Source organism: Zonotrichia albicollis, chromosome 1, assembly GCF_047830755.1.
Source record: "Zonotrichia albicollis isolate bZonAlb1 chromosome 1, bZonAlb1.hap1, whole genome shotgun sequence".
Taxonomy (NCBI): Eukaryota; Metazoa; Chordata; class Aves; order Passeriformes; family Passerellidae; genus Zonotrichia; species Zonotrichia albicollis.
The window spans coordinates 141,850,743-141,865,977 of NC_133819.1; the positions used below are offsets into that span (position 1 = coordinate 141,850,743).

Here is a 15,235-nt window from a genome sequence, read left to right on the forward strand (position 1 = left end):
TTCACACACAACCTAAGCACTAAGGACCAGCCTCAGGATCTACCAACACTGAGCTGGGGCACCTCTGATGGCAGCCCAGCACCAGGGCTCACACTGTGATTGCCATTTGCTGCCACCCCCCTGACTACACAAGGTGCAAGAGAGAGCAGCTTTAAATACACCAGCTAAAAATCCTGCTCCTTAATCAATGGCAGATCAGGCCAGATCAGAGCTGTGAGACTGAAATCCAATCTGCAGATGGGCTGGTAGGGGAAGGAAAGGCCAGCACTGAGCACAGGACAAGAGCCAGGCAGGAAAAAGAGCCTTGAGGTTGTCATTGTCTCCAAGCCATAACACAAGGACTGTGGGGATTGGGAGCATAGCAGGAAACTGAAACCCTTGCACATCAACATTATTTCTTTGGGACATCTCAGGGGTCTTTAACATTATTGCTCTTCAACATTATTTAGCAGCAGCTTGGGTGTCAGCACTTATATACCTTTACATACAGATGCACATAAAAACTGGATTAACTATTTATTCTCCTCTTCCCTGCAGCACTCTCACTGCTCTTCCTTTCCCTTTATTCTGTGACACATTTCTTGGGGCTTCTCTCTTTCTACACCTTCTCAGAGCTTTGGTTTTTTTCTTTTTTACAAAAGTGTTTGTTAAGTAAATTCTGCTGCAGTCGTCACTCTCTGGGCTTGTTGCTCTGCCTTGCTGGTTGGCATCTTCTTTAATCACTTTTTCTTAATTTGTGCTCCTCTCTTCCCTCCATGCATTTCCCAAGGCAGTTCCTTTTTTTTCTGTTTCCCTTCACCTGATTATTTTCCAGTTCCTTTGCTCTTTTTTTCCATTTCTCAGCTCAACCCACTACAGCTGAAGCTGATTGGAAAAATCCAAATTCTTTGACTTTTTCAAAATTCCCCTAACTGAAGCAATGGCAGAAAAAACCCCAAAATGCAACACAAAACCACATCAGCATATGATGGGTTTTTTTCATTATTTAAATATTTTCACAGGAAATAAAGACTTTGATTAAAAACTTGTTAATCAAATATCCAGCTGAAAGCTTTCTTCCAGCCTTAGTTACTGCCACCTCCTCATCACTCACATCCTTCCTCACCACCCAACTCACAGGGACACATTTTATTCCTGTCAGGTCATGTTCAGCCCAGCTAACACATACACACAGATATCCATAAAGTTTTATTTACAATCACATACATGCATGCATGCACAGACACTGCTTTTGAGTCACACCTGCAAGAGGTTCACCCATTCCTGTTGGATTTATGCTGGACATGGGAAGGACACCAGGAGCTCACCTGTATGGCCCAGAAGGATGGGGAAGGGAGAAAGCCCCATGCCATTACACCAAGAGAAAAGATTAACCTTTTCTCTTTTTTCAAGAAAATGAGACATGCCTAGTCCCAAATTCACCAGGACCTGCAGAGATTGAAGGTCAGTCACAACATGCTGTAACAATCCAGTTCTACACTGGTATCTGAAGCACCCTGCAGGAAGACTCAGGGGTTTCCGCTGTGTCCCCAGATCCTAGTGCACCTCCCAGTAAATTCAGCTCTCAAACCATTATCCAGAGACTACATCAGTCTTTAGGACATTAGAAACCTATTTTAACATGACTTAACAGAACAAGAATTTAGTAATGAAAAAGAAAGTAATGAAGTTCACTTTAGTTTCGTGATTTGTCTTGAAAAGGCAAAAATGCTCATCTTTATGGGAGGGATAGTCCTACAGAAGTGTCTGATCTCAGTGGCCTTTCAAGAAAGATGAGAAAAAAACTGTGGCTAACAGAAAAATTGGTATGACCCAGACTAAAACTGTTTGGCTTGTGGGGAGTTTCACAAATTATAGAAAACAACTATTTCACATAATGAAAAACAAATTTAGAAATCGCTATTTCTGTCTAGAAGCTTCAGAGCTCCAGCTCCTACAGGTTTAGAAAACTTCCCCTGATCAAGATAGATGACTGCAGCTTACAAAATGCACCAGCAATTGCAGGGCTGCCCAAAAAGCAGATGATGTAGATGGCAGAGAACTGACAGACAACAAATTATAGAACCATTAATTATCAAATCTAGCAGTTAATGGATTATTAATTGTAGCAGTTAATGACTTGCCCCCAAAACACTGTTATGAGAGAAAAAATGCAAAGTTACAGTGCCTCATGAGACAGCCCTAGCCCTGAATGCAGTGACCCTGGCTACTGAGAAGGGTCACAGCCATGCAGGGTATCGAGGAGGAAGAGGAGGCCTTCCCCATGACCCACCCCACAACTCCACTCCTGTTGTCCATACCCCAAATTCTTCCCTCTCCTACTCTCAGAGTACTAAAGAGGATGCAGCCAATGCCTTTTTACCTGAATTACCTAAGTTCTGTCAGCTTGAAAGAGGCAACAGTAGATAAACCTCAGGTGCTGCTTACTTGTTCATCTCTTCCCATAAAGAGCAGGTTTTGTAAGGAGATTAGCAGTTACAGAACAGGAACACAACAAGAGACATCCAGCTTCACACAAAAGCTGGATTTGGATCCATTACAGTAAAATAGTTGGAAGCTAAGGTTAAAAACACATGTTCATCATGACTTTAAATTCACAGCCTTTTGTGGGCCAGGCTGTAACAGACCAAGCACACTGTAATAGCACAACAGGGTGATTTAAGGATGAGGGAAGAGTCAACCAGAGTTTCACCCTGATTATCGGCACTTTTGTTCTTTTCTGGATTTGAATTATACTCTTTCAAGTTGCTTTACTTTAATGTTGGATTGTTGATATAGTAATCTAAGGAGATAATAAACACAGCCCACCAGGAAAAAAACCCAAATGCTAACAAAAATTCTTGATATAAATCAGACTGACTCAAGCATGCTCAATGACTTCTTCAAAGGACTTATTGATATTCACACAGTACAACATGTCTGTACCAATAATGATAATTAACTGCTATGTGCCTTTCATCCAAGGATCTCAAGCTGTAACTCACAACAACACTATGAATTAAGTATGGTCTGTGCATTTCACAGAGGCTCTACAGCCAGAGAGCAGCTCAATAACAACACAAGGAGCAAAGCACAAATTCCTTGAGGAGATGTGGAGGGCAACTTTTAATACTGGTAATGCACCCATTCTGTATCTTTACCCATGCTCTATCCCCCATACAGACATAAATTCTTTGTCTTTCCTTGCCAACCTACAATATAGAGGAACAGAAAAAAGGCTTCCTAAACCAGAGCCCAGTCCAGCTAAATCAGTACTGTGCACTAGGGAAATAAATTCCCACCTCCCCAGGAAGCCCCACAGAGCTGTGGATGTCCACCCAGGAGTGGCACAGCTCCAGCGTGTCAGCAGTGCCAGCACAGTGCTGGAAATGGGCATCACCTCCTTCCTCCTTGGTGCAGGGCTCAGCCTCTGCCCATCACAAACCCCACCTGGGCTTGCTATGCCAGTGCCACTGACTATGCTGAGTGCTGTCAAACCACCTCCTAAGAGGCAGAAAACAAGGTAAGTGTGACCTGTGCTCTCCAAGAGCGGCTGTAACTCATCTCTGGTCACTCTGTGACACAGCCCTGCCCTCTGTGAGCCCCAAACTTAAGTGACTCAGAGAAACCATTCCCCCAACAGCAGAGAAAAACCCCAGGCTGCAAAGGTGCACCTCTAAGGCACACTGCTCTTGGAGGAGAATCAGCATCTGCTCTGCACACCAGGGCCTGGTGACACTGGCAGAACCAAGGCATGGTCCTGTGCTCTAAAGAGGAGAGAGGCAGGCTGGGGGCATGAGCCAGACCATGTTTTCATCAATGAGATATCCAGAACCTTCTCTACTGCCTAATACTTGCCTCCCTATGCCCTCAGTTCCCCTTAAATTATATAAGCAGGAACTCTGCTTGGTCTTTCATTTCCTCACCTACTTCAAGGTGTTTGTCTTTTTACTGCATTTTTACAATCTTCTGCTTATACCTAATATTTGTTGTGAGCATTCATGACTCAAGGTTTTTTGATACAAGGATTTGTTTCTACTATGTCATATTAAATCTGTTTGAAATTCAGTTTTTTCTTTAAAAAAGCTTCAACTTTTGTTTTCATGTCTTATTGTAACAAAAGTAAGAACATGCAAATTCACTAGAATTAGTTTTATTTTGAAGTGCCATTTTAGAATCATACTGCTATTTCATGCTGTATAAGTTACTTATACACCAACTACAGTTCAAAATGTTGAATCTCATGGACACTATTACTGTGCATTACTGACATAGCTGTTATTAAATAATGTAAGAAGAAATTATTATTTAAAAATGTATGCAAAAGGAAGTTTGGGGAGCAATAGCTTTGCAACTGATCTTGTGAATACTTCACTCAATGAATCAGTACTTCCCAAGGCAAAAAAAAAAAAAGAAAATCAAACAAACAAAAACATCTCAAAGTAGTGAAGCTGCTTGAATCTATTGCTGCTTTTGGAGTGAATAGGTCTCAGTCTGTCCTGTTCTGCACCTCCTTGATGTCTCGGGAAGCTCAGGGAATTCCCAGATGCAGCTCACTGTGCAGAGTCCAGAATGAATAGATACCAGCCAGTTCCTCTGCCATCTTGTAGTAGGTCAACCCTCAATCCCAGGCACCCAGCAAAGTTACTCTATCACTCCCCTCCACTAGTGGAGAGGGGACAGAAAATATAACAGGTTCCTAAGCTGAGATAAGGATCATGAGCAATCACTCACCAAATACCATCACAGACAAAACCAGCTCCAACTTCAGGAAATTAATTGAATGCATTACTTACAAAATCACTGAGATTACTGAGAAGCAAAATAAATCTTAAAAACACCTTCTCCCCCCCACCACCCCTTTCCTTCCCAGGCTCTACCTACTCCCCTCCAGTGGCACAAGGAGACAGGGAATGGGGGCTGCACAGTTCATCACAGGTCGTTTCTGCTGCTGCTCAGGGACAGGAGTCCTTCCCTTGCTGCAGTGTGGGGTTCCTCTCATGCAGTTCTTCATGAACTTCTCCAATATGAGTCCATCCCATGATGCAGATCTTCATGAACTGCTCCAGTGTGGCTCCCTTTCCACAGGATGCAGTCCTTCAGGATCAGGCTGCTCCTGAATGGATCCCCCACAGGGTCACAAGTCCTGGCACCAAACCTGCTCCAGTGTCACTCCTCTCTCCACAGCTCTGCAGGTCCCTGCCATCAAACCTGCTCCAGCATGGGCTCCTCTCTCCACAGGTCCCTGCCAGGAACCTGCTTCAGCACAGATTTCCCACACAACAGATTTCCCATCACAGACTATTTTGGGTATCCACCTGCTCTGGCATGGGCTCCTCCATGAGCTGCAGGTGGATCTCTGCATCCCTGTGATCCTCCATGGGCTGCAGGGGCACAGCTGCCTCCCCAGGGGCTGCAGGGGAATCTCTGCTACAGCCCCTGGAGGACCGCCTGCCCCTCCTTCCTCACCAACCTTGGTGGCTGCAGGGCTGTTTCTTTCACATATTCTCACTCCAATCTTATCTGGCCACAATTACATCTGCAAAGCAACTTTCTTATTTTCCTTTTTAAATCTGTCATCACAGAGGTGTTACTACAATTCCCAACTGGCTCAGCTTTGACCAGCAGTTGGCCCACCTTGGAGCTGGCTGCCATTGGCGCTGTAGGACACGGGGGAAGTTCCTGACAGCTTCTCACAGAAGCCACCTCTGTGGCTTCTCTGCTACCAGAACCTGGCCATGCAAACCCAACACACACCTACAGAATGTACATGATCAATTTTATCTTCTGATTGCAATTAGTCCAATCCTGAAATGGACAGTGATAGGAAAAGTTCACTGCTGGGAATCCATCTCAGTCCATTTTTCCTAGCTTCCAGACCAAAGCAAACCTTTCCCATCAGAGGGCCAAATCATGCCAATGAAGAACCCAGTCATTAATGCTGGACCCTGCTCAAGTTCCCGTTGAGATCACACTGCTCTGGACTCCTGACACTGGAAGAACATGATGTGTGCACACCAAGTGCTGACAGGACCAGGCCCACACCTGCTGGGTTTGGCTGAAAGATGTGCAAGCAGAATTTTAGGGTGACTTCAAGAGCAGATGAGAAAACCTTTTCCGTCCACATAGCATTGTCTCATTCTCCAAGGAATGTTGTGTCTCCTGTGTTGTGTACAGAAGTACCTTTGTATTCCCAAGATTTGAAAAGCACCAACAGAAAAAATTTCACCTGAGAGACTTTTTTTTTCTCCTGTTCCTTAATATCATCACCAGAAATTGATGAAAAGCTTTCTACACTGCAGAAGATTTTCTGTTTATTGGCATTACTAGCCATGATCATTTCCACATGTTCCTTCATTAGGAGGGGATGCTCCTCAGTGAGGCCTGACATTAACTTTTACTGCTGCCACCAAAAAGGTCACTTATCAGTGAAAACACAGCAAACAACTGATTTTAGTAGCAGTTATTTTAACCAGTTTCTTCCAGCCTAAAATATAACAAGCCCTGCACCAAGAGAAAAATGGCATAGATGCTCTACATCTTTTGTCCTGTTGCCATGCTTTTATCATAAAAAAAAATCCTACACACTGATTTTGGTATTTATTTGTATTAAGGATCTTCTCCTTGGTATCTTACAGCTTTTTTTATCAAGTAACAGAAAAGATCTCCTCCAGAATGAACCCGCAGGCAGATCAGGTGAAGGAGACATCTGAGAACTGCTGGCTGTAAAAGCAACAGACATCACTTCTGCTCCAAAATAACAAGTTCACCAAACCATCTGAGAGTAGACACAGACTTGAGAATCTCTGAACTGAGGTTGGTCTTCCATGAGAAGAAAAAAGTCCTATGCAGTGCTACCAGCTCTAGTGGGAAAAACAATACACCTCCATGCCCATTAAATCCACATTTCACTGCAGCTTTCTAAGAACTGGAGATAATTCAGTGCCAACAAGCAAGTATTTCCTTTAGGGTCCTTTAACATAGGTATCTTCTCATGCTGGCCATCAAATCAGTTCATCCTGGTCCCAGAAGGCTGCTGACATTATCCCCAGCCTGCAGTGAAGAAATCACTGCACTGGAAAGCTCAGGCTTTCCATGTCCACACTTGCTCTTAAACGAAAATTAGCTCAGTTACAGTCCAAAGGAGCCCTTTAATGGCCAACATATGCTTTGGCATCCTGCCAGCAGAGCTCTCTTAAGGCCATCCAGCAAAGTGACACCATCAGTTACAAAATCTATGTGTGTCAGGTCACTGGGTTATGAAACAGAATTGTTGTAAGCATGTAAGGACGTGGCTTAGGCTCTGCTGTGAGCAAAGACAAAATTATTGTTCTGGAATCGGATTTCTATCTTGGAAGGCATTCCAGTAAGAAAGGGTCACTGCATTGTAATAGCATTAATACTGGGAAATATGAGTTCCAGTGTTCAGAATTTTTAAAAAACACTGAAACCAGTAAAGATGCTAATCCATGGGGTGCTACCACAACACAGCAGCTACCACGATGGTGAGGTACTGCATGCTTGGATGGAAAAATCCATCTCAGACTGCACTGTGCTGGACTACAGTAAAAATCAGAAGTCACTCTTTCCACAGGAAATGACAGCAACACAAAATGAAAACCATGATAACAAGCAATACGAGTCTCCCACACATTACTTCCTAGTAACACTGAAGAAAACACACTCATGTAGCATACTTCAAAAAAGTCAGCTCCATTGCAGAGGTATCATGAGCATGAGTGTGTGTCCCTCTGAGTCAGTCCTGGCTCTCAAACCAACTGAGAGCCAGGAGAGCGACAGAAGGTGAAAACTACAATAAAATCAAAAAAGAAAGGGGAAAAATATGAGAAAATAAAGTCAATGCAGGCAAAGTATCAATACATTGTACTGATTCCAAAAATGCGACCTGTATGAATATTTTTAAAATACACACCATGGCAGAGAGAAAGACAAACACTCAGACAGGTGATACGGCTGTCAAACCTTAAACTATGCAGACATATGTGGAAAAAGAGTGGCCAATATCAATAAACATCTAGATCTAAGCTGAGAAGGACTGCTAGCGTTATTTTTACAATTGCACTGGTGTAGCAGTCAATTACACTGACTATGGTGGCAACCACTGCGTGGGATGAAGAGCCAAGGCAATGTGAAGTCATACTAAACAATAAAGTATGGAGGGGGAAAATTAAAAGGTCAGACAAATATAAAAAGGAAAGATGGAAAACAATACAGATACTACTAAAGTTTCTAAATTGCAGTGCAAGTGATTACAGAGATTACATCCTTCCCAAGCCACTTTCTTCTCTCCCCACTTCTCCTTATCCTTTTCTGCAAATGAAAATGTAACTTTTGTTTATGCCGATATGTAAATGCTGAGAATCAAAGGCATTACACCAGCTTCTGAGCACTGCAGAAAAATGAAAAAGCCATTATTTGGATGGAGAATTAGTCTGTATCACTGACTTGACTGCTCCCTTTTTTAATAGCAGCTGTTAGAGAAGGGATCAGGGAGTGTGCTGGTGCAGTGCAGCTGTTCCACATATGTTATAAATAAGCGCTGGTAAAACCTCATCCTATTTTTAACATTAAGAAAAAAACAAGTCACAAAAACTCCCCATTAATGCCGTGTAAGTGGAACTTTTCTCCTCTTCTTGACTTTAATGTCCAGAACTGAATACACTCAAACCAGCCCATTCTTAAAACAATATTTATTTAAAAAAGGAAAGAAAATGCAATTTAGTGGAATCAGATTTAGGCAGCCTGGAGGATGTAACCAATTAGTGTGTACAGTGTCTTTTCCTTCAAAAGCAGACACTTGATCATGATGAAAACAACCTCCCGAGATTTTATTTCCAACAAAAGTGCTGGATTGTTGCATTGAGGTTCCTCTAGCATAACCCAAAAGCTGAGCCACGCCTCATGTGGCTCTGTCACCACCACCCACCCTTCCCAAAGCTGCGGGCTCCCCTTGCTGGACTGTGCAGCCGGAGCCCTGGTGCTGCTCACCAACCCCAGTGCAGCAAATGGCAGCAACCATTCAAGGTGCAAGTGAAATCCCAGCCCCAGGCAATCCCCACTCACCTGTTTTCGGGGTCTGGCACTGTCAGGTTACGTGTCACGTAGCACATCTTGAGGGGAATTGTCTTCCTGTCCCTGTGGATGGAGAGCGAGAGCTGCGCCGTGGGCTCAGCAGAGGCGCAGCCCAGGCGCGGGGACTCGGGGGGAGGCGTCTCCCAGCCGATCTCTGACACGGGGGAGCCTTTCTTCACATAGGGGGTTGCTTCTCTCATGTATTTCACTGTGGAAGAGAGAAAAAGAGATGGAAAACAATAAATAAACGAATATTCTGGAGTTGCATGCTCGTGTGAGTTCTCTGGACTGGGGTTAACCCATTAATTCTGCTCACCAAGCATCCCCTCATGGGAAGCTGTGCAAATACAGAAGATGCAGATGTGCCTGCTGCCAGTATCAGTATGGTACTATGAGTAAAATGAGGGAGAAAAACAGAACTGGCAAAGTAAGAACATACAGCCATACAGTGTAGGGCCAGGAGAGCCATCCCACCTTTCTGTGACAGTGGGTAAGCAGTCATGCATCAATTGCTTCACAGAGAAGCCATGAGCTGTCTGAGGCACAGGGATGTTAAAAGAAAGACATTCAACCAAGTGATGGTGACCCTGTTATCCCCCTATATAAAATGTCCCAGCAATACATCCAGTGATTCCAATTCACATCTTGCTTCTGGTTCACACTTTTCAGTGTCCCATCACTAATCTCAATAACATTTTTGCTTGCTGGGAAGCAGTTTTACCTGATCTACTTGTACATATAGATATATATGTGGAGCAAACAAAAACCAGTCACTTCTTATCCTTCTCTTGGGGAAATAAAATGGAATTTGAGCCTTTTATGAGAGTGAAGGTGTCAGATTAGATCTCAGCCTGTTACAGGCTTTTTTCCAGAATGGATAAGAAAAGTGAATGTAGGATTCTGAAATTATCTTACTATATTAAATTGTCTTACTGCATTATACCTTTTTTACACATATGCTTCATATTCCCCTCTTTATGCAGGCAAATACTGCAACATTTTTCTCTTGTTTTTTAATTATTTTCATAGTTTAAGCTCACGGTTGCTTTTGCTATTGATGGACTTGGCAAGTCTGACAGTCAAAGCCTCTTTCCCCTTCATAAACCTGATGGAACTCAGACAACACATCCCATTTAAGTGCCCAGGTTAAGCCAATATTCCCCCAGCACACAGCTGTGACTGCATCACTGGCTGCTGCCACTTGATTGTCCCCACAACTCAAACAGCAGTGACACCACCTGAAAGGGCCTGGGCATTGTGAACTTGCTTGGGGAAGTTATTAAAATGCTGTGGGAGAACATTTCAAGGAAATGGTGCAGATCATCGTGTCAGCTCAGCTGAAGAAGCTGGGAATGACTGAATAACAAAAAGGTGGGTAAATTACAAAAGGGCATTGTGGTGAAGGATGTTAAATTAGGGAAAGCCAACTGAAGTTTTTAAGTTCAAAATGAAAGCAAGAGAAGTATTCAGAAGACTGGAGAAGAACAACAGTGTTCCTATTATCAAAACTACAGATCAGCTGATTAGCTTCAGCAGCACTATTTCAAGGCATTTCATAAAAAACTTACCAAGAGAGAAACCAGTACAAATCTAGAGTCCAGGCTCTGTGAGCACCTATTGCTCTTTTTCTCCAAAAACACCTTAGTGCCCATCTTGCCATTGTTCATTTTATCCTTTTTAAAAAAATACGTTAACTTCAATCACAAGGATTTCTCTGTTTAGGATATTCCTTTTTGGGAAGGACAATTTGTGATTTATCAGAAAGGCAGTCCACTGAACACTGTTGTTTTAGTTCCTTGTCCGACCACATTCTGAGTATATTCTTAAATTAATTCATTCCCTTCTCAGGAAAGAGTTGGCAAAGAACTCTGCCAGGCTTCCAGAAACTATTTCAGGCAAAAAGAGTTGAGATTGATTTTTAAAAACTTTTTAGATATCTACCTAAAGTCCATTATCTAAAAAGCGGTGTCACCTAACTCCTCAAACCAGTGGTCATCTTTGCGGACTCCAAAAATTACATGATTTTCAGAGGTGCTGAAAATAAGCAGTTGTTGCCAGTGTCATAGAGATACTGGTTTCAGCAGCTGCCATCTCGGTTTGGATGTACTCACAGCCTTAGGGAAGCCAAGAACAGAACAGATACAGATGTGTGAATCTATTCCTGTTAACACTGAACACGACCTTGTCATTAATTTCCATGGGCGGAACAGCTGAAGCTGTGAAAATCACGCTCAACTTCAAACAAAATTTTGTTCCCTTTAAAATTAGAGATTAATGATTGCTCTGTTGAAAAAAGTAATACAGTCAGTTTTTGAACAGTGGTACAATGACATGCCAGCAAATGTGATTCCAAATAAAGGTCCAGGTCTCAATAGAATCTTTATTTCATCTGTGCTATTTTTGTCCTTTTCCAGTTGCAGTTATATCCATTCAACCCTGGCATAATTAAGAGGAGGAGAGAGGGGCAGCGGGAGGAAGGAAGCTGAAGTAAAAACTTTGGCTGGAACCTTAAGCAGAACACAAAATGTGAATTTAACTCCCCAGAGACAGGACAGAAGAAAAGAGGCAGCCTTTCCATGTCCCAAAAGCCAAGTTTCCATGCGATGTACTGGTGAATTCATGGCAGACAGCTGTAGTCCTTCATAAACTCCCATGAAAAAGGAAGCAGGAATAGGGGGAGAGCAGAAACACCATCCTCTTTCCAGAAACTGAGCCTCAAACACCGCAAAAGCCAAGAAACTACCCTGAGGAAGTACATCCTATGAAAATTCCTTCCAACTTCTGAACTCACAGACATCTAGCTTCTACTACATCTCCACAGAAGATGGTTCCTCAGCCCTAGGGATATGAACAAAGAGCTCCTAAAGCACTAATAAACTGCTAACAACATCTTCATATGAAATTCCACAGTAGAATGAAAACATGTAGTAAATATATGCTTTCTGTAAATAAATAAAAAAATTAAATTTAAAAAAAAAATCCTAGCTTCTACTAATAACATTCTACTTCCTACCAAACACAAGCACAGGTCTCAATTCATGGCTGAATTCTGCTGAGTTTTACAGCCCAGACTTTATGGCTGTTGCAATTCAGGTGTGATTCATATTTTAAAAGCCCCCAAATGGATACATATAAAAGCACAAATATAATATGGGAGTGGAACAGGTGGCAGAACTTGATCAATTTATATAATTTTTTGCTACTACTTAAACTTCAGAGCCACTGCTTTCCATTTACTTCACCAACATCTGTAATTACATGTCCATAACCAAAGTCCAGTTTATGAATTTAGCTGAGATCAGGCACACATTGTTCAGATGACTCATAAGTTTTATCAGCAATTATTTCCTATTTACCTCTAAATTCTGGGAGCAAATACTGCAGGAACATGCTATTTTATAACAATGCACCAGCAACCCTACTACATACATAGCAATTTAGAATGACCCTACACTTTTACATTCTGCAGCCTGTTCACTAGCCATTTCTTAATCTACATAGCAAAAAACAAGTTGATACCAGTATCTATTATAGGCATATTCCTATTCCACACTGCACTAACTGAGAATCATGGACAGAGCAAAGTTAAACTGCAGTTATACAATTCACTTCCATCATCAAGTTTTAAAACCAGAAAAAAGATTATACAGTCTATTGGACTTTAAAGTAATAAAGTGAATAATACTTTGTTTTCAGAGCATTACATTCAAGAGCTGGATTTCTTTTGGATCTAGTGGCACAAATTCAAGTACTGACTGAAAAAGAAAGCGACTATCAAAAACACTGTGTTTATATATTGCCATTGAAACTACCTAATGAATTAAAACCTCAAAATATTAATAAAATAAAGCATGCCATTGCATAACAATTTTAAATTATGAATAACTATTTTATAGGCACGTATACACATATATATCTTTGGAGTATATACATATGTCTAACAAATATATCTTTGGAGTACGTACATATGTCTAACATATATACAAATATTAAATATGTATTTATATTAAAATGCCACAATCTTTAAGACCCTAAGAATACTGCAAACACAGAAAACAACATGCAGGGACTCAGGAAAAAAATCTAATAGTTTCATTATTTTAACTCAATTTACTTATAGACTGTAAGTTTAGTCAGGAGTTGTCTAAACTCATTTGATGCTATAGCTCAACTTCAGAGATCCTTATATTCAGTACTAATTAATGATCCATACCCTTTCGCTGCACCACTAATAAGAAACTGTGGTCAAGCAACTAAAATTCCAATCTCCGGAGTGGCCCTCCCCACAAAGAGAAGAGGAAGGGAAGTGGCAATCAAATGAATTAATCCACTGATACACATTGAAACAGTTTGGATTTATTTTTTGATCTGCAAGACAGGGTGTGTAGCTTCCAAAAAAGCACTTCATTTATTTGTGCTTCTGCCAAGTCCAAGGACTCCACAATGAATGCTTTGTTACTGTTCACAGATGACTTTTTGGGGGGAAGAAGCAGGCTTTTAATGAGAGAAATACTACAGCCCAACTTGGTCAGGTTCTTGGCCAGACGCCTTTCTGAGGAGCTGGGACTCTTCTGACACACTCAAACTGTTTCCTAGGAGGGAGGACAAAGAGCACTGAGGGGAAGCCAGCAAGCCTGAGGAAAGCTCTTTTGTTACTACAGGAATGAGGACAGGATGTGTAGGTTTACAATACAAAAGTAAAGGGAGCAACATACCCGAATCTGATTGAAGACACTTGATCAAGGAATTCCCCTTTGCAGGAGAAAAGCACAGAGTGTCCTCTAACATAATACCAGCATTTGCCTGCTAGGCTTTATGTGAGAGATCAAATTTCCTCTAAACTCAAGCCAAGTGCATGCCTTACAGTGAAGCACTGTATAAAAATGAGATGAGCTGCTGGTGCCATCATCAAAACTACAACACAAAGAAAAGAATTTATGAATCAGACCATCTATGAAGACACATCACATGATCCTTTCAGCAGCTTTAATCTGGGCATAAACCAAAAAACAGTCAACAATCCTGCTTGTCTGTGTTTCCACTACATTTCCTACAGAAACATCTGTTACTACACTCGGACAAGTATTATCCATTAACATCATCTGCTTTCCCCCATGCTGAAATGGATGTGAAATAGTAAACCTCTTGATCTGCCAAAAGCATCAGACTTCCACCTCTGGGAGAAGATAGAAATTAGTTAAAATAAACACCTTGTAAGAATAAAAATCTCCTTAATGCTTTTGCCATTTCTCACACTGTAGTAAGACTGTGCTTTTCTGCTGTTTTTAAAATAATTCCATTGAATTCACTGAATTGTCTATTCATCTCTTAAAGAGACAGGCTTGGATTTAAATCATAAGGGACTGTTTTAAATCCTTTTTAAAATATATTGCACTTATTATACTTCTTACGTGGAATACAAGAAAGAATATTTCAAAAGAATAACTTCAGAAAGATCCAGAAGACAAAGACATCTTTAAGATAAAGTTTACCAGAAAGGAACACCTTAGCAATTGGCCCTAAATGTAGCTAGTAAGCAATCAGGCTTCAAGTTTGAGTTTTTTAAAAGATCAACAACTGCATTTTAAAAATATAAAGAATACTTCACAGTGTGCTTTTAAATTTGCAGCTGCTTTTATTGGAAAGGTGAAGCTATGTTAAGTAGGGATATAAGCACCATCACACACTTGCACTCAACAAATGAAGGCAGTACCTTCAAAGTACCTTGCAATAAGCAATTTTATGTAGTTAAGAGAATTTTTTGTCAACAAGGCAAGAGATTTGCAGTCCTGGCCCCATCAAACAGGAGAAAATGGGACTAAATAAGCTCTTCTTAGGAAGCCATGCAAGTATGCAGTTTGTGAAACCTCATGGGTTTGACAATTTGAATAGGTCACAGTGATTAGCCACACTGTGTTATCTACATCAGACTTCAAAAAACATAACTGACCACTAAAAATGTCTTAGAAGTTAAGAAAAGGCAGGGGAAAACCCAGCACAGGTCTTGGCTGGAGCAGCCCCTGGGGCCACCTCCTCCTTCCCATCCACACGAGGGGCCTCCACTCTGGTTTCAGCACTGGTGAAGCTTACACACATAATGCAGATTACATTCCCAGGCCATTCCCTGCTTCTGTGTAACACCAAAAACTCCTCCCTTACTCTG

At 41.5% G+C, this 15,235-nt stretch overlaps 1 protein-coding gene across 1 annotated transcript in view; it reads right to left on the reverse strand.

Annotated features, from left to right (window-relative positions):
- The window catches only part of SNTB1 (syntrophin beta 1), a 121,610-nt gene that overhangs the window by 55,673 nt on the left and 50,702 nt on the right, over positions 1-15,235 (reverse strand). Inside the window, exon 2 of the mRNA XM_005479568.4 lies at positions 9,064-9,280. Within this exon, the coding sequence (XP_005479625.1) occupies positions 9,064-9,280 (217 nt within the window). The remainder of the gene's footprint in view (positions 1-9,063; positions 9,281-15,235) is intronic.